This window comes from Chrysochloris asiatica, unplaced genomic scaffold (assembly GCF_000296735.1).
Source record: "Chrysochloris asiatica unplaced genomic scaffold, ChrAsi1.0 scaffold00056, whole genome shotgun sequence".
In the NCBI taxonomy this organism is placed as follows: Eukaryota; Metazoa; Chordata; class Mammalia; order Afrosoricida; family Chrysochloridae; genus Chrysochloris; species Chrysochloris asiatica.
The window spans coordinates 10,399,523-10,424,272 of record NW_006408574.1 but is presented as its reverse complement, the minus strand read 5'-3'; the positions used below and the strand labels follow the sequence as shown (position 1 = coordinate 10,424,272).

Sequence of the window (24,750 nt, the reverse complement as noted above, 5' to 3'; positions counted from 1 at the left end):
CGGGTGGGAGGGGGCACAGGAGCGCGCTTGGGGGGATTGGGGCGCAAGGTTTTCAGGAGAGAGAGCAGAGGGGCGGGACGACATGCTGGGAACCTAGGGCCCCCCCATCCCCGGAGGCCGAAGGGCTAAGAGGGGAGCAGGTGGGTAGGGAAGGGGATAAGTGACTGCGCCGCGGGGCCTGCGGGGGCGGAGGGTTGGGTGGCCGCGGAGGCGAGCCGGGCGCGAGCACATGTGGGGGACGGGCTTGACCTCCGGGCCTGGCCGGGCGGTGGCGCGCCTAAGAGGCGGGGTAATCGCGATCCGGGCCGCACGAGCACGCGCGCGCGGGGCTCGGATGACTTCGGGGCCGGGCCTAGCGAGGGCGGTCCCGGATGACTTTGGGTCCGAACCAGGCGGAACGCCTCACTTCCGGGAGCGCGGGGCTCTGGGCGCTGCCAGCCGGCGGCACGGGGCGCGATCGCGCGGGCCAGGCCCCAGCTCTGGTTTGCGGCCATGGGGGCGTCAGCGCGGCTGCTTCGCGCGGCGATCATGGGGGCCCCGGGCTCGGGCAAAGGCACCGTGTCGTCGCGCATCATCAAGCACTTCGAGCTAAAGCACCTCTCCAGCGGGGACCTGCTCCGGGACAACATGCTCCGGGGCACAGGTGAGTACCGGCGGGGGCTGGCGATGTCCGGCTGCGGCTGCGGGCTAGGGGGTAAGGGCCCGGGGGTGCAGACGCAGTATCCCACCCACCGCTCCAGGGAGTGACCTCGGGGTGTTGAGCGACTGCTCCCCGAAATCGCGGTCTCCGCAGTCAGCTTTGGGTGGGTCATTGGGGGAAGGGACTGTAGACTTGAAAACGCTCAAAGTTCAAAGGTTAAAGGAAACCCTTGCCATTGTTTGAGAAGCACCCAACCCCTGGTTGCCGGCGCTCCTGAGGGTCCTTAGAGCTGTGGCCTTTTCCCACGTGACCCTGCGGCTGGAAAATGGGCCGTAAACTTGCTGAGGTCCGCTGCTCCTTGTCTTATTTTTTGTCCATAATCTAAAGAGTGAGTTTTACCCTTCTGGTGGTCACGAATTGGTTTTGATTTTTTATTTAAAAAAACAACAAAACAAAAGCCTTACACCGTTATCTACTAGTCACTGCTGACGTAATAATCCTTTAGGACAAAGTAGAACTACCCCATAGGATTTCCAGTTCTGTGTGGTGCTGTGGGTTAATGCGCTAGACTGCAAAGTTGGCTTGAATCGCCAAGGTTGGCGGTTCAAGCTCACCAGCTGCTCTTCGGAAGCCCTATACAGGGTCGCTATGGGTGTGAACCGACTCGACGACACTTAACAACAACAATCTTTATGACAGTTGGCTGTCACATCCTTCATCTGTGGGGAACAGCTGGTGGGTTTGAACCTTGAACCTTTTGATTCGCTGTCGAGTACTTTAACCTCAGAGATATCTTAGACAAAAAAGCTGTTCTTGTACTTGAAAGATATTTTTGTGTCTCATGTCATAGATTTTTACAGTTTAGTGCAAAATCCAGCCAACAAACTGTCCACTAACAGTGAGATTTATGGTATGTGAATTACAACTTTGTTTTTCAAAAAGTCAACAGTGGATGAGGTTGCTTTTTGTTTTTTTTTACTTTCACAAAAATGTTGACTTTCTTTGTCCCCCAGACAGAACCTATTTTGAAACTACTTAAGAAAAAAATTATACAATGATGACTCAATGTAAAAGAATTGGCAACAGAACAGAACGCATAAAACACAAAGTAAAAACCTCCCTCATTCTCTACTTGTTCAGAGGGTAATAGTGGTTTTCTCTTAGAAATATTATTTATATACAGGCACATAGATGCCTATCCATTATTTTATGCAATATGTAATCACATATAGACAGAGATGGATTGCTCTTGTTGTTAAGTGCCATCCACCTCATAGCCACCCTGTATAGGGTTTCTGAGGAGCATCTGGTAAGCTTGAACCACTGACCTTTTGGTTCAAACCAACCATGCAGTCCAGCGCATTCACCCTAACCCACAGCGCCACACCAGGACTCCAGCTAGATGGATAGATACATTGGTTCAGTGCTGGTGGTTCCGACTCATGGCGACCCTGTATAAGGGTTCCCAAGGAGCAACTGGTGAGTTTAAACTACAGACCTTGTGGGCCAATGCTTATCCTACCATACCAGGTCCAAGACCCTTGCGCTGGGTGGCGCAGATGGTTGACCACTCAACTTTCAACTGAAAGATTAATGGTGTGAGTCCACCCAGAGAACCCACCCAGAAGCACCTTGGAAGAAAGGTCTGGCTATTGACTTCTAAAAGGCCACAGCCATTGAAAACTCTATTCTACTCTGCACACATCGGGTTGCCATGAGTCAGGACTAACTGCACAGGAATTGGTTTGATTATTCTGCACCAACCTGTTTTCATGTATATCTAGAATATCATTCAACCAGAAGGCAGAGAAATCCACATCATTCTGTTTGTAGGTGTCTATTTATTGAGTCATCTATGATAATGTTACTAGTCCCTTATTGATGGATATTTAGGTTGCTTTGGGTGTTTTTGTATAACCAATATTGATATTTAAATGAAAGAAAGAAAATCCTACAAAGGCAAGAAGTGACTGGCTTACAAGCTTTCAAGAGGGAACCCAGATCCAGAGGGCGTGGAGGAAGGTAGACTCTCCAGTGAGTAGTATCCAATCTGTCTAGGCTAGTCGGGGCTGGTGAAAGGAAATGCGGATAGGTCTCTTGTGATAGCAATAGTGAATAATTGTTATCAGGACTGATTGTGAGGGTTGGAAATGTAAAGGTAGACGTTTTGTAGCAAGGATGGGAGTGATTAACTTTACAGTCTAGGAGCGGAGGTCCCTGGGACCATCAAGGGAGAAGAGCAGAGAGCGGGACCCTACCCAGAGAAGCAGTGATGCCTGAGATGGAGGCAGAGATGATGACGTGGAGAGATGGAGCAGCTGGGGACTTTAGACACAGAGGAGAGGGGCTGTGTGCTGACGACAAGGGGGCAGGCTTGTAGGGTATACTCTTTGGTTGGTTGATGATGCATGGAGGGGTTTGTAACCATGGAAAGGAAACAATATACGATAGGATGAATGTAAAACTAATGTTCTCCCATGTAAACTATCACATAATTCACAATAAAACATTTTAAAAAAATGAAAGAAAATGGAATCTGTTCGGTTATTTTTAGCCTGTTTCTTAGAATTCTTTGGTTCAGCACCTACCATCTTTGGCATATTTCTTGATCTTAAAAATGACAGTTAAGTTGTTTGCTTGCTTGCTTCACATTCTTGATGTAACAAGTTAAGCAGGGGATCTGACCCACTGCAGTGGGCTGGGGTAACGTATTCCTGGGGATTCTGTGAAAAATACTAGCAAACGAGGCTTACCTGAGTGAATAAGAAACACCTTCTAGGAAGAGCCAAGGACTCATTAATTTGTTAAAACACAAAATAACAAAAATACATTTAAAAGCCAATTTTTAAAAACTAAGAAACTGCTTGAAAATGAAAAAAAAAAAAATATTATCACTCTGTGGCATGGGTGTTGTCATCTTCCGCTGCTACAAAACAGAATCGGAGGAGAGGAATGTGGGAGAGATGTTTAGCTTGCCTGGGGCGCCTGCGTGTTATGGAATTTTTATGACAGTTCTTTTAAGTAGGAAACCCTGCTCGTGGTGAGGGAGGCGTCCTGAGATTGTTATTACAGATGTTCTGTATTTCAGGACAGAGACTGTAACCTCAATAAATATTTTGGCTTTTTCCCACAGGATCAGAGACCAAAAACAGTATAATCTTTTTATTTTTAAAAAGATTTTCTGATAGAGTGCAGCATAGTTTTTATAAAGGAAGAAAAATATGTCATGAGAAAAAGTTTAAAAAGAACACTAGGATCCTCGGTCACTTCGCCTAGATGAGACTTCCTGTTTCCATCAAGATGGACAGCCTTGGAAACCCTGCGGAGGGTGACTATGAGTTTGAACTAACCCGCCGGCACACAACTATCACCAGCACCGTAATAGCAGCTAAGGAGCCGTGGTAGCAGAGTGGGTTCCGTGTGGGGCTGCTAACCCCAAGCTCAGCAGTTTGAGCCCACCAGCCGCTCTGTAGGAGAAAGATGAGGCTTTCTGTTCCCATAAAGATGTGTACAGGGTCACCATGAGTGGAATCAAGTCGCCCGCACGGAGCAGCTGAGCCAATTACAGTGACTACTTGGGGGCTTTTTCTTACATTTTTTTTCCTTCCTGTCTCATTTTTCTCCTTATTGCGTTTGTATGCGTTTGCAAAATTGCTGTATTCTAAAGGATTGCTTGTTGTTGTTGTTGTTGTTGTGAAGTGCCGTCTAGTTGGTTCTGACTCATAGAGACCCTGTATAGGGTTTCCCAGGAGCGGCTGGTGGGTTTGAACCACAGGTTATCTAAGGAGGGTTGAAGTTATCTTTTTCCTCACTTTATGTTCACCTATCATTAAGCAGTTGAATCGGGCGGCTAACCTCAGGGTCAGCAGTTCGAAACTACCAGCTGTTCCGCAGGAGAAAGATGAGGTTTTCTGCTCCTATAAAGATTTACAGCCTCGGAAACCCTGTACAGGGTCACTATGAGTTGGAACCGACTCCACGGCACATAACAACAACAACAACAAATACTCCTTAGATAACCTGTGTGTTATCTAAGACGGTCCTGGTGTGAAGCTTCAGGAGAATGCACTGGACCAAAAGGTCAGTTTGAGCTGCAAGGTTGGCGGTTCAAACCCAGAGTGCTCCTTGGAAGCTAAGATGGCCAAACTTCATCTCATACTTTGGACATATTGTCAGGAGGGACCAGTCACTGGAGAAGCATTATCATGTTTGGTAAGGTGGAGGGTCAGAAAACAGAGGAAGACTCCCAGTGAAATGGATTGGCCAAGTGGCAGCATCGATGGACTCAAGCGTGGCAACAATAGTGAGGTTGGCCCAGGATTGGGCAGTGTTTCGTTCTGCTGTGCATAGGGTCGCTATGAGTCGGTACCAACTCGATGGCACCTAACAACAACAACAAGAATGATACATATTTAATTTCATGAAGGTTGTATATGTATTTACTTGACATTTTTTTGATTACTGGACATTTATGTTAACCATTTGTTGCTGTAATAACTGTCCTTGTACATGAATTTGGCAGCATCTTGGTATTTTCCTTCAAATCAGTTCCCTAGTGTGGAGTTTCCACAGAAAGATTGTGTCATTCACTCTCCAATGTCACGTGTAAATACTCTAGTTTATAACCCAGAACTCTTACTATAAAAAGCAAACTGTTTAAAAGGCCCTTTAGTGAACCCCAGCTCCTACTAATTACCCCATAGAACAGAGTAGAACCGCCCTGTAGGGTTCCAAGACTACTCTTCATTAAGACAGACTGCCACATTTTCTCCCAAGGAGCAGCTGGTGGGTTCAAAACACCAACGTTTCAGTTAATTGTCAAGGGCTTGACCACAGGGCCACCAGGACACTTTGTAATTCACAGCTAAGGCTTAGTTAGACTCAGTCTAGCGGAAATGATAAGGTCATTGTTGGTGTGAAGTACCATCGAGCCAGTTCCAACTCAGAGCAACCCTGTGTAGGGTTTCCCAGGCTTTTTAAATCCTTGCAGGAGCAGAAAGCCTCGTGTCTCCCGCAAAACAACTTGTGGGCTCAAACCGGGGACCTTGTGGTTCACAGTCCAGTGTTTATGGTATGGAGCCACATGTGCTCCCGATAAGGGCATTGGAACCCATAAATAAGAGTACCCATCACAGGACCCCCGGAGTCAGATGAGCTCCAGCCCAGACTTATTTGGTCCAGTTCTCTCATTTAAAGATGAGGAAACTGAGTTCAGGAGAGGTTGTAAGAACTTGCTCAGTCAATGCAGCCGTTACTGGGAGAACAGGACGAGACCCGTGTTTCCTTGTGTGCCAACCAAACAACCTTTCCCTTCTTACTGTGCAGTATTTCCCAACTCAAGTTCCTACTTTTAGAAAGACCCGGTTTTTTGTTACCTCTTTATCTCAGAGTGTGTTCAAAAAGCAAACTCACACCAAGCCTGTCATTTCAAGGAAACAGATAAATCCAGGAACAAGCTGAGTAGGTTTAAAGAAAAGTACTCCGTGTTGTCATTGTTGTTGTTAAGTGCTATTGAGTTGGTTCTACAATTAGAAACCCTCTGCGTACGCACAACGGAACGCAACACTGCCCGGTCCTGCGCCATCCTCACAGCTGTGACGTGTGAGCCCATTGTAGCTGCTGCTGTGTCCATCCATCTTCTTTGGGGGTCTTCCTCTTTTTGGTTGACTCTCCACATTTAGTGGTGATTTGGTGAAGGCAGAAACTGAGGTTGTTAGGTCAGTGCCCAGAGTTTGAGAAACTCCATTTGAAAAACAATGGTTTTTCTTTATTTTTAACCTTCCGTGGCATGCCTGTTGTCCACTGTGTCTGCTCCATCCATAAACTTCCCCAAGCCAAACTCCCTATCTGTCACCCAGCCGATCCCGACCTCTAGCGCCTGTATAGGACAGTAGAACAGTGTTTACAGAAGCAGACTGCCACATGGTTCTCTCACGGAGCAACTAGTGGGTTTGAACCACTGACCTCTTGTTGAGCAGTCATGAACTTTACTATGGCACCAGGGCTCCCCTTTAGGAGCTCTGGTAGCGAGTGGCTACCAGTCGGGCTGCTAACCTCAAGGTCAGCAGTTTGAATCTACCAGCCACTCACGGGAGAAAGATCTTTCTGCTCCCATAAAGATTTACAGACTCGGAAACCTTGTAGAGGGTTGCTGTGAGTTGGAACCGACTCCACATTGGTACCAGGGCTCCTCACTGGTCATCTCACAGGTAGAACCCTGGACTAAGTGGCTAATCTTTTTTGAATCTCCTTTGTTCTCATCTTGAAGTTAAACCCCAAAACCATTCTGCATCGGGTTGACTCCGGGTTACAGCGATCCCTGTAGGACAGAATAGAGCTACTCCCCAGGACTAAACAGCTGTGATCTCTCAGGTCACAGCCGAGTGCGTAACCTTTGTGTAACCTGGGCTCCTTTCTCAGCGCAGCATAGCCGTGCCTAGTTAGGGTGATGTCGACGGTGGTAGTTTGGGTTGTTGCATCAGTTCCGACACATGGCGGCCCCATATGTTCAGAGTAGAACTGCTCCGTGCTGTTTCCAAGACTCACTTTCAGAAGCAGATCTCCATGCCTGGCTTCTAAGGCACCTCTGGCTGGGTTCCAACCACCAAACTTTGGACTCGCAGTCGAGTGTTCCAGTTACTTTTGTAATGGTAGGAAGGGGATTTAACTGGCAACACATTTAAATGGTTTGAAATGACAAAAATAACAAAAACATGCTATAGAAGATCCTTTCTGGGGATATTTTATGAACCTACAACCCAGCGCATGCCTATTCTTCCGTCTGGTTTTATTTGCTAATGTACACAGTGATGACGTACTGTACCCGTCTCAGCAAGGACTGACTGCCCTGTGTTCTCCCTGGCAGCTTCCCTGAGGGGAACGACGCACCATGTAACTGTGTCCACTCACTATTACAATGTGCCATTCTGTGGACTTTCCTGTTTCACCACAAGCAATTTCAGAATGTTTCATCCCTGCTAAAGGAGCCCTAGTGGCGCTGTGGGTTAGGCAAAAAGGTCGGTGGTTCAAACCCACAGAAGGTGGATGAGACTGTCTGCTCCCCACAAGATTGATAGTCTTGGAAGCTCTGTAGAAGGTGGCTGTGAGTTGGAATTGATTCGATGGTAGTGGGTGTGGTGGTGGTGTGAAGTGCCATCGAGTCAGTTCTGACCCATAGCGATCCTGTATAGGGTTTCCAACGAGCAGCTGGTGAGCTTGAACCGCTGACCTTGCAGTTCAAGTGGCTTTGCAATCTGGCGCATTAACTCACAGGGTCACACCAGGACTCCCTAAAAAGAGACCTCGTACCTATTAGCAGTCCTACCCCGCCCTTACCCTAATCATCTGTCTGTTGGTTTGCACCGTCTGTACATTTCCTATCAATGACATCTTCCAATGGGGACTTTGCTCTCTGCTTTCACCTAGAACAGTGTTTTCAGGTTTGATGGGTGTTGTAGCAAGGATCGGAACTTCCTTCCATTGTATTCCAAATTCTGTTGATGGATTATTTGCGTTGGGTCCACTTTTCCATTTCCTTTTTTGTGACTGCATCATATTTTATATTATGGGTGCACGATAGTTTGTTTAGAAGTCTTGGTGTGGCATGTAGGATAAACACTGGACTACTAATCACAAGGTCAGCACTTCAAACCTACCAGCTGCTCCTCAGAAACCGTATACAGGGTCACTATGAGTCAGAACCGACTTGATGACACTTAACATCAACCACAAATTGCTGCGTGTGTTTCCTAACCGCATAAATGAGGCCTTTGTAAAATTCCACAGCTAAAATCCAGGAGGACCTAGGCAGTCTTGTTAGTATGTCCATCCATCCATGATCAGGTACCTGTTGTGTGCAAGGTACTGCGGAGATGAACAGATTTCCCTGGCACTCCTCCCAGCAGGGCGTGGTGGGAGAACAGGTGGGCAGGTGGTCTCAGCAATGTGGTAAGAACAGTGGAGTCAGTGCTGTGACTTTGTGGAGGGCCAGAGGGACCTTTGGTTACCTAGGAGGTTGAGGGAAGTCTCAGGATTAAAGATGAGTAGACACACGCTAAGGAGGCGGAAGAGGGAGAGTGGAGCCAGTGCAGCTCTGGGCTGGGAGGTATAGTTTTAGGGGAGGGGGAGCGGCACCTGGGGGAAAGAGGGGTAAGGTGGGCCCAGGCAGATGAGCCTTTCTGCAGCTCGGGAGATTTCATGAGATTTCGTGTTGAGGGTGTTGGCAAAGTAAAGCAGAGAGGGAAGAGTTGGCCTGGACTGGAATGCTGTGTGGGGGCTTCACTGTACACAAGGAGATTGGGTGAGTGGTTGAAGGAGCTTCTTATTTTCAGTATAATTCTTGTGTGGTGCTGTGGGATAAAGCACTAGGCTGGTTCAAACTCACCAGCCGCTCCTTGGAAACCCCATACAGAGTTGCCAAGAGTTGCAGCCGACTCGACACAATGGTACTTAACAACAGCATGTTGTTGTTGTTGTTGTTGTTAGGTGCCACCGAGTTGGTACCGACTCATAGCAACCTTACGCACAGCAGAACGAAATACTGCCTGATCCTGGGCCAACCTCACTACTGTTACCACGCTTGAGTCCATTGATGCTGCCACTTGGCCAGTCCATCTTGTTGGGGGTCTTCCGCTTTTTCTCTGACCCACCTTACCAAGCATGATATCCTTCTCTAGCCACTGGTCCTTCCTGACAATATGTCTGAAGTGTGGGAAACGAGGTTTGGCCATCTTGGCCTCCAAGGAGCACTCTGGCTGCACTTCTTCTGAAACAGATCTCTTGGTTCCTTTGGTAGCCCACGGCACTTTCAATATTTTTCTCCAACACCATAACTCAAAAGCATCAATTCTTCTACAGTCTTCCTTATTCACTGTCCAGCTTTCGCATGCATAAGAGGTTACTGAAAACACCATGGCTTGGTTCAGGCGCACCTTAGTCCTCAAGCTGACATCTTTGACTTTGACATCAACACTTTAAAAAGGTCTTGTGCAGCAGATTTGCCTAATGCAAAATGTCATTTGATTCCTTGACTGCTGCTTCCTTGAGTGTTGATAGTTGATCCAAGAAGAATGAAGTCCTTGACAACTTCAATCTTTTCTCAGTTGATAAGAATAACAATGTTGTTTATTGGTCCAGTGGTGAGGATTTTTGTTTTCTTGACATTGAGATGTAATCCATACCGAAGGCTGTGCTCTTTGATCTTCATCAGTAAATGTTTTAAGTCCTCTTCACTTTCAGCAAGCAAGGTTGTACCATCTGCATATCGCAGGTTGTTAATGAGTCTTCCTCCAATCCTGATGCCACGTTTTTCTTCATAGAACCCAGCTTTTCAGATTATTTGCTCAGCATACAGGTTGAATAAGTATGGTGAAAGAATACAACCTTGTCGCACACCTTTTTAATTTTAAACCATTCAGTGTTCCAATGTTCTGTTTGAATAATTGCTTTTTGGTCCATGTACAGATTCCTCATGAGCACAATTAAGTGCTCCGGAATACTCATACTTTGCAATGTTGTCCATAGCTTGTCATGATCCACACAATCGAAGCCTTTGCGTAGTCAATAAAGCACAGATAAACATCTTTCTGATATTCTCTGCTTTCAGCCAAGATCCATCGGACATCAGCAATGATATCCCTCGTTCCATGGCCTCTTCTGAATCTGGCTTGAACCTCTGGAAGTTCTCTGTCAATGTATGCTTGCAGCCGTTTCTGTATTACCTTTAGTAAAACTTTACTCACATCAAAGAGATTGTCCGATGATTTCCGCATTCCGTTGGGTCACCTCTCTTTGGAATGGGCACAAATATGGATCTCTTCCAATTGGTCGGCCAGATAATTGTCTTCCAAATTTCTTGGCAGAGATGAGTGAGTGCCTCCCATGCTGCCTCACTTTCTTGAAAGATTTCAATTTTTATTCCATCAATTGCTGGTGCCTTGTTCTTTGCCAGTTCCTTCAATGCACCTTGGACTTCAGCAAACTGTATATTAAAGTATTATAATACCTGTGTACGGTAGTTGTAAAGTACCATTGATTTGGTTCTGACCCATAGTGACCTGATAGAGGGTTTCCAAAGCTATAAATCTTTGCAGGAGCACAAAACCTCATCATTCTCCTGCACAGTGCATGGTGGGCTCGAACCACTGACCTTGTGATCCATCCAGTGCTTATTCTAAACATAAAAATGAGTGTCCGTTTTCCCACCACCAGATGGGAAAACTACTTTGAGGGCGGGCCTGGGCACCCCTCCCACTCTTGTCTCCTCCTTGCCTCCTCATAGCTTACGCCCATGCGGACTTATTTGATGAAGGTTGTTTAAAAACCCCTTGATTGGCTGAAAGCTGTTATTTAACTCACCCTGTTGAGTCGGTTCCGATTCATAGCGACCCTGTTTAGGTTTTCCAAGCAGGTTTGAATTGTTGACCTTGTGGTTCGCTGTCCAGTGCTGAACCTATAGCGCCACACCAGGATTCTTGTCAGTTACCTAGTTTTACTCTCACTTAAAAAAAAAAAACAAAAAAACTACTCCATGGGGTTTCCAAGGCTATAAATCTTTCTCCCCGCTTTTCAGTTCTATTTTTTTAACTTATTTATTGTGAATTGGGTTACGGTTTACAGAGCCGATCAGTTTTCCATTCAACAATTAACTCACACTTTGTTTCATCTCACTGATTACAGTCCCCACAATGTGACATCCCACTTCGTCCCAGTGTTTTGTGTTTCCGTTCTTCCTCCTTTCCTAACCCTTCTGAGCTTTGTCCTTGGATAAATGCTGCCATTTGGATCTCAAATGGCTGATTATATTGTTGTTGTTAAGTACCATCAAGTAGGTTCCGACTTATAGCAATCCTGTATGGGGTTTCCTAGGAGCAGCTGGTGAGTTTGATCCACCAACCTTGCAGTTCAAATGCCCTTGCGGTCCAGTGCTTTATCTTACAGTGCCACACCAAGACTCCATGGGCCATATGTTGTAAAATGCCATGGAGTCAGTTCTGACTCATAGCGACCCTGTATAGAGTTTTCCGAGGAGCAGCTGGTGAGCTTGAACCACTGACCTTGCAGTTCAAACCAACTTTGCCATCCAGTACCTTAACCCACAGTGCCACACCAGGACTCCATATGTTGTTGTTGTTAAGTGTTGTTGAGATGGTTCCAAGTTCTTGTGACCCTATATAGGGTTTCGAGGAGCAGCTGGTGAACCACCGACCTTGCAGTTCAAACGGCGTTGCAGTCTGGTGCATTAACCCACAGCGCCACACCAGGACTCTGGACTCTATATAATAAAGACCCACAAAATCATTTGGTCTGGCTTTGCCAAGGCAATCACAGTTCCAACCATCTCATTGGTGGTGGTGGTGGTGGTTGTGTGCTGTGGAGTCAGTTCCGACTCATAGCGAATAGGGTTCCCAAGGCTGTAGACCTTTCCGGGAGCAGAAAGCCTCATCTTTCTCCCATGGAACAGCCATCACATTAAGGGTGAGCTAATTAAATGTTCGGGCAAACATAGCAGGCTAATTTTTAATTTGATAATTTTGTATAGCCTGCCAATGATATAGATTTTGGCAGAAAAGAGGTTCCCCAGCCCTGTTCGATGGCATGCGTATCTCCTTAGAGTTACTGTCCCTCTTAGAGAACTGTTCGTTGCTTGGCTGAGCGACGGGGTGAGTTCATATCTAGACCTTTGAAGGGTGATTAAGGGCTATAGTTTCAGGGTTCCACCAATTTTTATCTGATCCGTAAGTCTGGCCTTGCTTTTGGATTTTGAGTTTTGGTCTAGTTTGTCTTCCCACTCTGTCCAGAAACTTCTAATGTGCTTCCTTTCAGAGCAGTTGGTAGTTGTAGCCACTGCTGTGAATCTGTATGGAAACAGACTGCCTCATCTTCCTCCCACAAAGAGGCTGCTGGATTGGAACTGCCATCCTGTTCGTTAACAGGCGAGCGCTTTAACCATGTGCCACCTTGGTGCCTAGTTGATTATGTAATGATTCTAAAAGCAACTTTGAATTCTTCTTGAGTGCCGTCAAATCATAGCAACCCTGTATAGGGTTCGAACCACTGACCTTGCAGCTCTAGCTGTCAGTGCTTATCCTACAGCACCACACCAGGAAGGGAACTATCGTTTACAGATTGGGTGACATCTCTTTTGTATTTCAGAGCTGCCCAAACAATGAGTTCTCAGTTTATTTGGATATGAGGTGTGGTTGGTTTAGGTAATACAAGCGTCCCCAGACAGAGTTAAAAATGGCTTTTTATAGAATACACACATTTCTCAGACTAATGTCTCCATCTGTGAGAACTTCTGATTACTACATAAAAGCGGGATTTGACTTCCCTTGTTGTTTTTTTTTCTAACTTTTTGTCCTTATTTTTATTTTTATATAACTTTGTAGGAAATTATGCTATGAATCATTGACTTTAAAACTAGGTACGAAGGCTCTCAAATGTGTTCATGTTTTCAATCACATAGAAAATAGGTTGGTTTGCATGGGCTAAGTGGGACAGAGGTAAATAATGATGTGTGCACAACCTTGGAACAACAGGGCTCTGGGATACAGGGATTGAGGCATGTTTTGAATGGGTAAAAGAGGGAAATCATGTTAAGATGCTTGGATATCTTTTGAATCTTGTTTTTCCTTGCACATCATTATAAAATAGACAATTGAGGGGGAGAGATAGGAATAGCCAGAAATATCACCATAGAAAGCTTGTAAGTCCATCTTGTGTCTATAACTGATTGGAATACTTAAAATGGGGCCACAATTTGCCCAGTGAAGGAGGTTTCACGTGGAGCCTCTACATTGCATAAGACCATAGGTGGAATCCTGAATAGCATCCAGAATCTTGTGAGGTGGGAGATTTCCACTTGCAAGGACAAGCAGACCAGCCTGGAATGGCTAGAAGAACAGAAGATGCTTCTTGAAAGAAAGATCGACGGGATAAATAAACAACAGTAACAGCAGTCCGACTGATTACTACAAGAACAAGCAAGTAGCTCACCCAGGAGACATCAAGGCAAGCAGTCGGGTCCCATCAGGGCAAACCCGTTTCCAAGACTAAGACTCAAGGGGAATACACGAGCAGACACGCGCCTTGACTGGTGACCACCATGTTGGTCACCGATAAGGGGAAATGAGGGAAAAACAACAATGAAGCTGTGAGCTAAGTCCTACCACGTTCAATAGACTCCTGTGAACCCGGGTGGAGACCTGGTTGGCCAGCAGCAAGGCAAGACCTGGGGACTCCTGGTCCCAGAGTCAGTGACATAGCCACAGAGGACTAGAGTGGAGAGTGAAGCGTCCAGCTGATAAGAAGGGAGGGCATATGTACAAGAACACCCACACTTGCAGATAATACCCACTTGACGTGGCTTCAATGACTGGATAATCAGAGCTCAACTAAAAGAAGAGGAGGAAAAAAAAGAGTAATCTGATACAATTTGATGAACTTGACCTACACCTATGGATGCAGTAGCTCAAAAGAGGAAACAGATCTTTACAGTAAGGATCATTCCCACCCCCTCCATACACAGAGTAGACAGGAATGGGCAACTTCGACATTGGCTACCCAAAATGGGGGAGGGGGGTACAAAGGCAAGAAGTGATTGGCTTATAAGCTTTCAAGAGGGAGCCTAGATCCGGGGGTGGGGGTGGGGGGGCCGCGGGGAAGCTAAAGTGAATAGAGAGAAATACTGTTATCTGATGGTACATGGAGGGGATTATAATCATTGTAATGAAACAAGATGTATGATTTGGTGAATGTAAAACTGATGATCTGTAAACTTTCACTCAATTCACAATAAAAACTTGTAAAAAGTCTGTTTAGAAATAATATTAAATGAGTGGCAGTCAAGCCAATAAATATTCACCCCAAACCAAGGGAGCTGGTAACATGGAAGTCTGTGCATGTCATTTGGGGAGCAGTGAGGGTAAAACTTAGAAATGTAAACAACAAACTGATGATAGAAAATTGGGAAAACGCAAAAAAGTACAAAGACGTGTGAGCCCCCCATACTTCTGTCGTGCAGGGACAACGGTGGCATACTGATCTATAGCTTTCTGTTGTTTGTTTATTGTGGCCTGGCCATTTACAGTTCCATATTCCTACGTAATTGAGACCAAGTTGGCCATTTTGTCACCTCTGGTTTTATCACAGAAATTGAAGGTGCACATTTTCATATGGATATGTTACCCAGAGGGAGCCTGGGTGGTGCCATGGTTTAAGCAATGGGGGTGATAACTGCAAGGTCAGTGGTGTGAAACCCCCCAGCTTGCTCCGAGGGAGACTGGGGTACCAATCTGCCTCCGTTAAGACTGACAACCTCGGAAACCCTACGGAGCAGTTCCCCACTGAACTCCGCTAGGGGTGCTCTGAGTAAGGATTGAGTGCCTGTTAAGGTAGCTAGTCCTCAGGATCCTGGATGAAATAAACAAATGAACTTGTTGATCAGCTTCCCTCCTCTTCTATCCACTGCAGAGATTGGTGTGTTAGCCAAGACTTTCATTGACCAAGGAAAGCTCATCCCAGACGATGTCATGACCCGGCTGGTCCTTCACGAGCTGAAACATCTCACCCAGGGTAGCTGGCTACTGGACGGTAAGGAGAGGTGCTGTCGAGTCAGTTCCAACTCCTAGAGACCCTGTGTGACAGAGCACAACAGCCCCATAGTTTCCTAGCCTGGGTCTTCGTGGGAGCAGAGCTCCAGGTTTTTCTCATGTGGAACCACTGGAGAGAGAGGTTCAAACCCCCAGCAGCTGAATGCTTTACTGATGCTGTGTGTTCGGCGCATCTTGTCAGCTGCACAAAGTGCTGAGCACTGCTGGCCGCAGGCAGGGCCTGGTTGGGTGCATTCAGGAGGCCTGGCCTCTAACCTCCTGAGGCCCTGGGCTTTATGGGTTCTTCATCAGAATGGAGCTCTGGTAGCGTAGTGGTTATGAATCGGACTGCGAACCTTAAGGTCAGTGGTTTGAAACTATCAGCTGCTCCGTGGGAGAAAGATGAGGCTTTCTACTCCCGTAAAGATTTACACCCTCGGAAACCCTGTACAGGGTCGCTATGGGTCAGAACCGACTCGATGGCACTTAACAACACAACAACATCAGAATGGAGAGAGGAAGGTGAGTCGCTTGATTTCTAAGTTCCCTTTGGATGTGACTTTGTTTCCGCTCCCCGCCGTTGAGAATTTACTCTTTTATAACTGGGAGGGTCACTGTAGAACTCCAGGCTGTCATCTCTCCCAGCCAGTAGCGTGACGGGACCCTTGAAGGTAGGTGGCGTTTTTAGCTTCGTATTAGAGCTTCGTTGATAACGAGGGGACACAAAAGAGATCAATGTTTTGCTGTTGTTTTGTTCTCAAGCTGGAATAAGTCTTTCCTTCCAAGAAGATACGAGTCACAATATTTGTTTTTGAAAGTTGTTATTGTTGTTAGGTGCCATGGAGTTGGTTCCGACTCATAGTGACCATATGTACAACAGAACAAAACTGCCTGGTCCTACGCCATCTCATAAGTGTTGTTGTATGTGAACCCTTTGTTGCCGCCACTGTAGCATCTCCCTCTTCTTCACTGACCCTCCACTTTACCTAGCATCATGTCCTTCAGGGACTGGTCCCTGCTGATACCATGCCCAAAATATGACATGAAATCTCACCATCATCCCTTCCAAAGAGCCGTCCAGCTGTATTTCTTCCGAAACAGATTTGTTCGTTCTTCTGGGAGGCTGTAATATTTTCAGTATTCTTTGCCAACATCATAATTCAGATGCATTGATTCTTCTCCAGTCTTCCTTATTCATTGTCCAGTTTTCACACGCATATGAGATGAAAATACCATTGCTTGCTTGGGTCCGCTGGACCTTAGTCCTCAAAGTACCATCTTTGCTCTTTGATACTCTAAAGAGGTCTTTTGCAGCAGATTTGCCTAATGCAGTACATCATTTGATTTCTTGACTGCTGTTGCCATGAGTGTTAACTGTGGATTCAAGTATAATGAAGTCTTTGACAATTTCAGTATTTTTTGTTTCCTTTATCTAGATCTTGTTTTTGGTCCAGTTATGAGGACTTTTGTTTTCTTTACTTTGAGGTATAATCTATACTGAAGGCTATAGTTTTTGATCTTCTTCAGTAAGTACTTCAAATCCTCTTCATTTCCAGCAAGCAAAGTTGTGTCATATGCGTATCAAAGGTTGTTGATGAGTCTTTCCCCAGTTCTAATGCGATGTTCTTCTTTAGATAACCCAGTTTCTCGAATGATTTGCTCAGCATACAGATTGAATAAGTGTGGTGAAAGAATACAGCCCTGATACACAGTAGCCCTTTGTTCTGTTTGAACAACTGTCTCTTGGTCTGTGTACAGGTTCCGCATAAGCACAATCTGGAGTTCCCCAATGTTATCCATAGCTTTTATGATCCACATATTCAGATGCCTTTGCATTGTCAATAAAACAATGTTGTAGCAACAATGGGTTCAAATGTAACAACAATTATGAGGATAATGGGGGACCAGACAGGGTTTTGCTGTGTATAAGTCAGAACTGACTTGATGGCACATAACAACAACAAATACCAAACATCTTTTGGTATTATCTGCTATTAGCCATGAACATGTGATGTTAGTAATGCTAGCCCTCATCCGCTTCTGAATCCAGCTTGAATTTCTGGCAGCTCTCTGCAGATGTACCGCTACAACCGTTTTTGAATTATCTTCATCATATTTTACTTGCATGTGATAACAGTGATATTGTTGGATCGTTTCCACATTCTGCTGAGTCACTTTTATTTGAAATGTACACAAATACGGCTCCCTTCCAACTGGTTGGCCTGGTAGCTGTCTTCCAAATTTCTTGGCACAGATGAGTTCCAGAGCTGCATCAGTTTGTTGAAATGTTACAGTTTGTAGTCTGTCAATTTCTGGAACATTGTTTTTCTCCATCAGCTCCTGGAGCAACTTAACCGATGCCTTTGGTGCAGCTTGGATATTCTTCCTTCAGTACCACTGGTCCTTGATTATATACTTCTTCTTGAAATGGTTGAACATCAACCAATTCTTTTTGGTACAGTGACTCTGTGTATTTCTTCCATCTATCTTCTTTAGATGCTTCCTGCGTCATTCAATATTTAGCCCACAGAATCCTTCAGTATTACCATTCCAAGGCTTAAGTTTTTTCTTTAGTTCTCTCAGCCTGAGAACTACTGAGCATGGTCTTCCCTTTTGGTTTTCTAACTTGAGATCTTTGCACAAGTTTGATTATAAACTTGACTTTATCTTCTAGAGCTGCCCTTTGAAATTTTCTGTTCAGCCTTTAAAAGAGCTTCTTAATTTCTTCCATGTGATTTAGCTTCTCTTTACTCAAGAACAAGTTTGAGAGACTCTTCTGACATCCATTTTGATCTTTTCTTTCTTTTTAATGTCCTTTTGCTTTCTTCCTGTATGATGTTCTTGATGTCTTTCTATAACTCCTATTATCTTATCACAGACAGCACTGGACTTCAAGATAGGTCCTGAAATGCTCTTTTAGACAATGAATACAATGTCATTCCTTTTCAGTTTGATGTTCCTGGCATAGTAAATGCCAGTCCATTTCAGCTCACTAGTAGATTCCTGGTGTGGCACTGGAGGATAAGCACAGGACTGTTAACTATAAGGTTGGTGGTTCAAGCCCACCAGTCGCTCCTTGGAAACCCTATACAGGGTCACTATGAGTCAGAACCGACTGAGTGGCACTTAACGAATGCCTAGGACATCAGTCTTTCTGCCTTCCATTTAATTTTTGAAGAGGGTATGCCAGCGCAGGATTCCTGGAGGTACAGTAGGTTAAGTGTTGGGGGGCTGCTAACTAAAATTGGTGGTCCAAACCCACAAGCTGTTCCACGGAGGAATGAGAAGGCTGTCTGCTTCTGTAAGGAATTACAGTCAGGAAACCCTGAGGAGCAGTTCTCCTTTGTCCAATTGGGTGGCTGAGGTGGTCCCAGAGTTTCCCTGAGTGGGTGGTCCACAGAGCTGTGGTCAGCCCGCCTGGTGTGTTCCCTCTGCATTTGTCTCCTGACTCACGGCGACCCTATGCACATTGGAATAGAAGAGCAGCAAAGCTGAGGCTGTGTTGTTCATATGACTGGTTGGTGGGTCTAATATGTATGAGCCATAGGGCTCTTTATCTGCTGATTTTCAGAAACAGATTACCGTTGACTTGTTGTTGTTGTGAAGTGCCATCGAGTCGGTTCCAACCCACAGTGACCCTGTATAGGGTCTCCAAGGAGCAGCTGGTGAGCTTGAACCACCGACCCTGCAGTTCAAATGGCTTTGCAGTCTGGCGCGTTAGCCCACAGCGCCACACCAGGACTCCTACCATTGACTGCCCAATGGTAATTCTTTTTTTTCATCTTCCTACTTCTCCCCTTTAAAAAAAATTTTGTTTTAAAGGTTTTCCAAGGACGGTTCCACAGGCTGAAGCCCTGGACAGAGTTTGTCAGCTTGACACCGTGATTAACCTGAATGTGCCCTTCGAGGTCATTAAGCAGCGCCTGACTGCTCGCTGGATCCACCCAGGCAGTGGTCGAGTTTACAATATCGAATTCAACCCTCCCAAGACTGTGGTGAGTAATAGCGGTGGAGCCCACGTGGCTCCCACAGAGCATGGTCCTCAGTTCTCCTACCCTCACAGACCTGCAGGCATGGGTCTTGTGAATTTGGAGATCCTGTGCCCAGGCAGGATTTCAGGAGAATAACTCCTGAGGGTATATTCTTAGGCTCCTGAGTGTAGTCAGCTACCGTGCTGACTCTGACTCTTGTGACCTTGTGAGTGTCAGGGTAGGTCTGTGCACCATAAGGTATTACGTGGCTGGGTTTTTAAAAAGTAGGTCACCAAGCCTTTCTTCTGATGCATCTTAGTTGCATCAGAACCTCCAGCCCTTTGGTCAGCAGCTGAACTCTTTAACCCTATGGACTATCCAGAACTGCATCCAAAAACACCAAGGACTTTGGTATTCACTCAGACATCTTTATTTGTTCCCTACTCCCTGCTAGGGAAGGTCCTGGAGAACGGATCGGGATCAGCGATACCTTTACTTACGGTGGACTTGCAGTTGAGCTGCCCGGTGTATAACAGAAGCTTTTTCTGTAGGCATGAGGTTATTTGGAAGCTGCTTAAGAAAACTTTTAAGGGGACCGTGATTGCCATTTGGGGGTCCTCTGGTTCTGTCTCACAGTTGTGGCTTTGGATTTGCTTCTGTGGTTTCAAACTTAGCATGTTTTTGTGTTTGGTACTTGCATAGTGCAGGGGGTCTGTTATAAAATCGTGTTAAAACCACATCTCTTTGAAACACCCTTCAGAACAGGCTGGCTCTGACGTGGGAAATCAGACATTCTACCTCCCGTTTAGGGCCTGGATGACCTGACAGGGGAGCCTCTTGTCCAGCGTGAGGATGACAGGCCCGAGACGGTCAACAAAAGGCTGAAGGCGTATGAAGCCCAGACGAAGCCGGTCCTGGAGTATTATCAGTGAGTCTTTGCTTTCTAGAACTTGCCCTGCTTGCATGTGCAGGAGGATCCCTGAGCCCATTTCTGATTATCCATGCTCTACAGCAAAATGCTCAGATAACAAAAGACCCAATTCAGATGGGCTTCAGCCACAAGGGGACTTGTCCAGCCTACCTTCTGGGCTTTTCTGTCACACGTCAGTCTGCCCTGGGTTTGATCTCAGCTGTCCGCGGTGTTGAGGGCTGCAGCTCGTTCTCCCTGCCTTGCCGCCATGTGTGTTGGTTTTGTCTTCAGGTGGGCTTTCCGCACACTCAGTGCTTTCTTTTATGAAGGTGGGCTTGGGCGTTGTGTCCCATGAGCACAAGTCTGCGCAGCACTCAGGCTTTGCTCTGTTTTAAAACCACAGGCTGCCTGACTCTGAGTCCATTTGACTCCTGGCACCCCTGTGCTTCTCAGAGTAGAACTGCACTCCATCGTGTGTTCAGCGGCTGAGTTTTCACAAGTATATTGCCAGGCCTTTCTTCTGAGGTACTTCTTGGTGGACTTGAACCACCTTTTCAATTAGCAGCCAAGCAACTAGACCTCAGTTACTGCCCACTGGGTGCCAACAGTTAACTCTCTCAGGGGTTGGCAATGACTGGCTTTGTGTTTAATTGTAAACCTGCCAGTAGAGGGCGCTCTAGCATGGATGACTGGAAAAGGGCAAATGATCCTTAGTCACTTAAATTAACAGGTTTCCCCCTTTATCTGAAAGTAGAGCGTTTCTACGAAACCTTCCAGAAGCTGAAATAGTGCAAAGCGAAGAATCAATTACCATTTGTTTCTATGGGAAATATTTTTAGGTGTTCCTAGACCCCCAAAAATAACCTATCCAATTGTATCAAACAACACATAAAACCAAACCTCACTGACAGAGCAGTCACAGACAGCTCAAAGCTGTGTTGGCGTGAAGTGGAAATGCTGAGTGTAGTTCCTGGGGAAGTAGCTTGGGGGCGCCAGTCACGCTGCCCCGCAAATGGACTCACTGCAAAACAAACCCGAGTTCTTTTCCCCTTGTAAAAGTGGGGAAACAGCTCAGATTTCTTTCAGTAAGCAAAAATGAACACAGGTCTTAAGGCACTCTGGTGCAGAGGGTTAAGCATCGGGCTATTAACTGAAGGTCAGTGTTTAAACCCAGCAGCTACTCCATGGGAGGAAGATGAGGCAGTCTGTTCCCGTAAAGATTCTTAGTCTCAGAAATCCTTTGGAGTTCTGCCCTTTCTTGTAGGGTCCCTAGGAGTTGGAATGGCAGGGGGGTAAGCCTGTCAGGACAGCAGGTACAACAGTGTTGGAACAAGTGCTGTTAATGTCTCTAGCTTACTGGGCCAGACGCTGAGCGGGGTCCGCCACAGCCTTCTGTATATGAATGAGTATTGCAGGGAGCTGAGTTAACAACGTTTACCACAAAGTGTGATGATGGGTGCTTATGTTAACGGCAACCCCATTCCCACTCGCTTGAGTAAGAGAGGAACTTGGTCACAGAACGTAGAAATCCAAAGGTAGAATGATGGGGTTCAGGTGTTCAGACATCCGCGTCAGACCGCGGATGCTCTCAGTTTCCACCCCTCCTCCCTGTGGCAACGCCCCCGCTGATAGCCTACCAGCTTAGTTACCCCAGCAGGAGAGGGAGCCTCTGGTGCCATCTAGTTCAGGCAAAAGTCCTGGGCTTGGCACTGATCAGGTCTATCCTAGAAGCCAGGCAGTGAGGACCGATAGCTCTGGAGGTCGAATGATGACTGGATGAATTGGAAGCGCAGCCAGACCAGTGAAATCGATTACCTGGAGACTGACTCATGACAACCCTCATGGATGTCAGAGTAGAAGTGTGCTCCGCATGGGGTTTCCATCGCTGAGTTTTGGATTCTTCCAAGGCACATCTGGGTGAACTCAAGCTTCCAACGTTCAAGCATTAGATGAGCAGCCTGCACAGTAACCGTCGCATCACCCAGGAAGGAGAGGGGCGTTGGCGAAGGCTGCAGAGTTCAGAAGCCAGGACTCAGGTCCCTATTGGAGAAGAAACCCTTGTCTTTCTAGGTGTCTTGTTCCTGCTACCCCTTGCCACTAAGTCAAGCTTTTTCCTGTGGCCCAACTACACTGGCCTGAACCAGAAATGGAAAGGGCCTTAGCAACAACTTTAGAGATCCTCTGCGTTATTTTTTAAAAACATGGACAGTTTTGTTGTTTTCAAAACTCTTCTCAGCTGTGGGATACTTAAAGACTAATCATTGCTGTTGTTAAATGCTGTCGAGTCGATTCCGACTCATAGTGACCCTGTACAGGGTTTCCAAGGAGTGACTGTTGAGTTTGAACTTCCGAACTCTCAGTTCAAATGGACCTTGCAGTCGCATGCTTATCCTACAGCACCGCACCAGGATTCTAGTTATTGTTAGGGGCCGTCAAGTTGGTTCTGACTCATAGCAACCTGTGCACAACAGAACGAAGCCCTGCCCAGTCCTCACAGTCATTGTTATATATGAGGCCGTTGCTACCACCACTGCTGTGCCAATCCATCTCTCTGGGGGTCTTCCTCTTTTTCTCTGATCCTCCACTTTCCCAAGCATAATGTCCTTCTCCAGGGACTGGTCCCTCCTGACAACATGTCTGAAGAATGAGAGATGAAGTCTGGCCATCCTGTGTAGGGTTTCTGAGACTAAATCTTTGTGGGAGCAGAAAGCCTCCTCTTTGTCCTTTGGAGCTTGATCTGCTGACCTTGTCGTTTGCAGTCCAGTGCTTATCCTGTGGAGCATGTCCTGTTGTGTGGTGTCGGCACCAACTCATAGTACCCCCATGTGTATCAGTGTTGAACTGTACTCCCTAGGGTTCTCAGACACAGATCACCAGGCCTTTCTTCCGAGGTACTACTGGTGTACCCAATCTGTTGACACAACTCAGGAATGCAGCTGAGTCAGTTCCAAGTCATGGCAGCCACACACGTTGTAGAGTAGAGCTTCACTCTGTAAGACGGTTTTCGCAGTGGTGACCTTTTGGAAGTAGATCACCAGGCCTTTTTTCCTAAGCACCTCTTGAGTAGACTCGAACAGTTTGCATCACGCAGGGACTCCATGTGCCTTTAGCTGTATGTCTGTGTACATTTGCACATGCATGTACACATGTGTGTGCACACCACGTTAGGGAGGAGGAGACTCTAGAGGAAGGCCAGAATCTGTGGAGGCAAAGTGTTGTTTCAAAGGCATGTCCTGACATTCAGCCCTCACTGCATTGCCCCCAGGAATGACGGATTTTCCTGAGATTTCGACGAGGGCTGGTGGTGGCGGTTGTATGCCTTCAAGTCAGTTCAGTTCTGACTCATCGTGACCCTGAGGATAGGGTTTCCCAAGCTGTAAATCTTTACGGGAGCAGAAAGCCTTATCTTTTCTCCTGTTTCAGAAGGGTAGACTAGAGAAAAAAATAAATCTAGATGAAAAGAAGGAATTATCAAGCTCTTCTTGCAAACAGGTAAGTGGCCCAAAGTCAGGGCCTAGATAATGACAGAGCCTGTTTGGAAACCTGGAAGCGGAGAGACTTGGACTGCTACTTGACCTTGATCTGTCAGTCACATTTACATGCGTCAAGTATTATATGTAAAACACCTAGCATAGGGCTTAACATACAGGGGCTTCAAGAGTGGAAAAATGGAATGAAAAGATCGTGGCATTTTCCAGACTTTTTGAAGCCCCCTTGTCTAATATGTTGTTGATTAAATACCGTTGAATCAGTTCTGACTCATGGTAACCCTGTATAGGGTGCCTGGTAAGTTTGAACCACTGACTTTGTGGTCTAGACGACCCTGTGGTCCAGTGCATCATCCTGTAGCACCCCTCCAGGACTCCCCTTCTTGTAGTATGTGCTCAATAAATGATTGGCGCAGTTCTTTTTGTGAAATCATTCTCTCTGTGAGTCCGAGGACACCAGTGAAACCGAGATTCCCAGAGCTACAATGTTCAACAGGTGCTTTTCTCTCTTATCACAAACCTACACTTCCTGAGCCTCTATGTCCACTGGTCATCTTTAGAGTCACTCTGGAACAACTCATTCGGAAGTCTCAGACCCATGTTCTTTGCCCCCCCCCCCCCCCATCTTTAGGAAAAAAGGTGTGTTGGAAACATTCTCCGGAACAGAAACCAACAAGATGTGGCCCCATATATATTCTTTCCTCCAAACCAAAGTTCCACAAACCATCCAGAAAGCCTCAGTGACTCCATGAGGAAAAAACACAGGTGGTTCGTGAGCTGGATGACCCTCCTCATCCTACGACACTAGCCTATATGAATTACTCGAAAATCATAGTTTCATTTCTACTGACTTTATTGTAGATACTAAGGATGTGCCAAGTACGTCAGATACTAAAATTTATCTTTTTAAATTGTCTAGTGTCTTACTCAGTCCTCTTTGTTGGATGTGCAGTTCTAACACATGAGTGATGTTTTACAGAAAAACTTTAATATAAAATGAAAAAAGCTACTGGCAGTAACCTACATTTATTCAGAAAAAGTATGTAGTTGATAAAAATGTGTCTTTTTCTGGAAAAGTTAAAAAAAAAAAAAAAAGATACTAAATTAGTATCTCATTAGAGGCAAAGATGTCAAAAACAAAACGTTTCTA

At 46.0% G+C, this 24,750-nt stretch overlaps 1 protein-coding gene across 2 annotated transcripts; it reads left to right on the top strand.

Annotated features, from left to right (window-relative positions):
- Positions 1–464: 464 nt before the first annotated feature.
- AK3 (adenylate kinase 3) lies at positions 465–24,352 on the top strand. Of its 2 annotated transcripts, XM_006863750.1 has the most exons (5): positions 465–643; positions 15,113–15,232; positions 19,054–19,226; positions 20,012–20,130; positions 24,232–24,352. In XM_006863750.1, exons 1-5 carry the CDS (start codon positions 493–495, stop codon positions 24,350–24,352), a joined length of 684 nt encoding a protein of 227 aa, XP_006863812.1. In that variant the 5' UTR covers positions 465–492. The 2 variants fall into 2 exon arrangements, with proteins under 2 accessions (XP_006863812.1, XP_006863813.1); XM_006863751.1 differs by lacking the exon at positions 15,113–15,232 and having other exon boundaries at positions 493–643.
- The last annotated feature ends 398 nt before the right edge of the window (positions 24,353–24,750 follow it).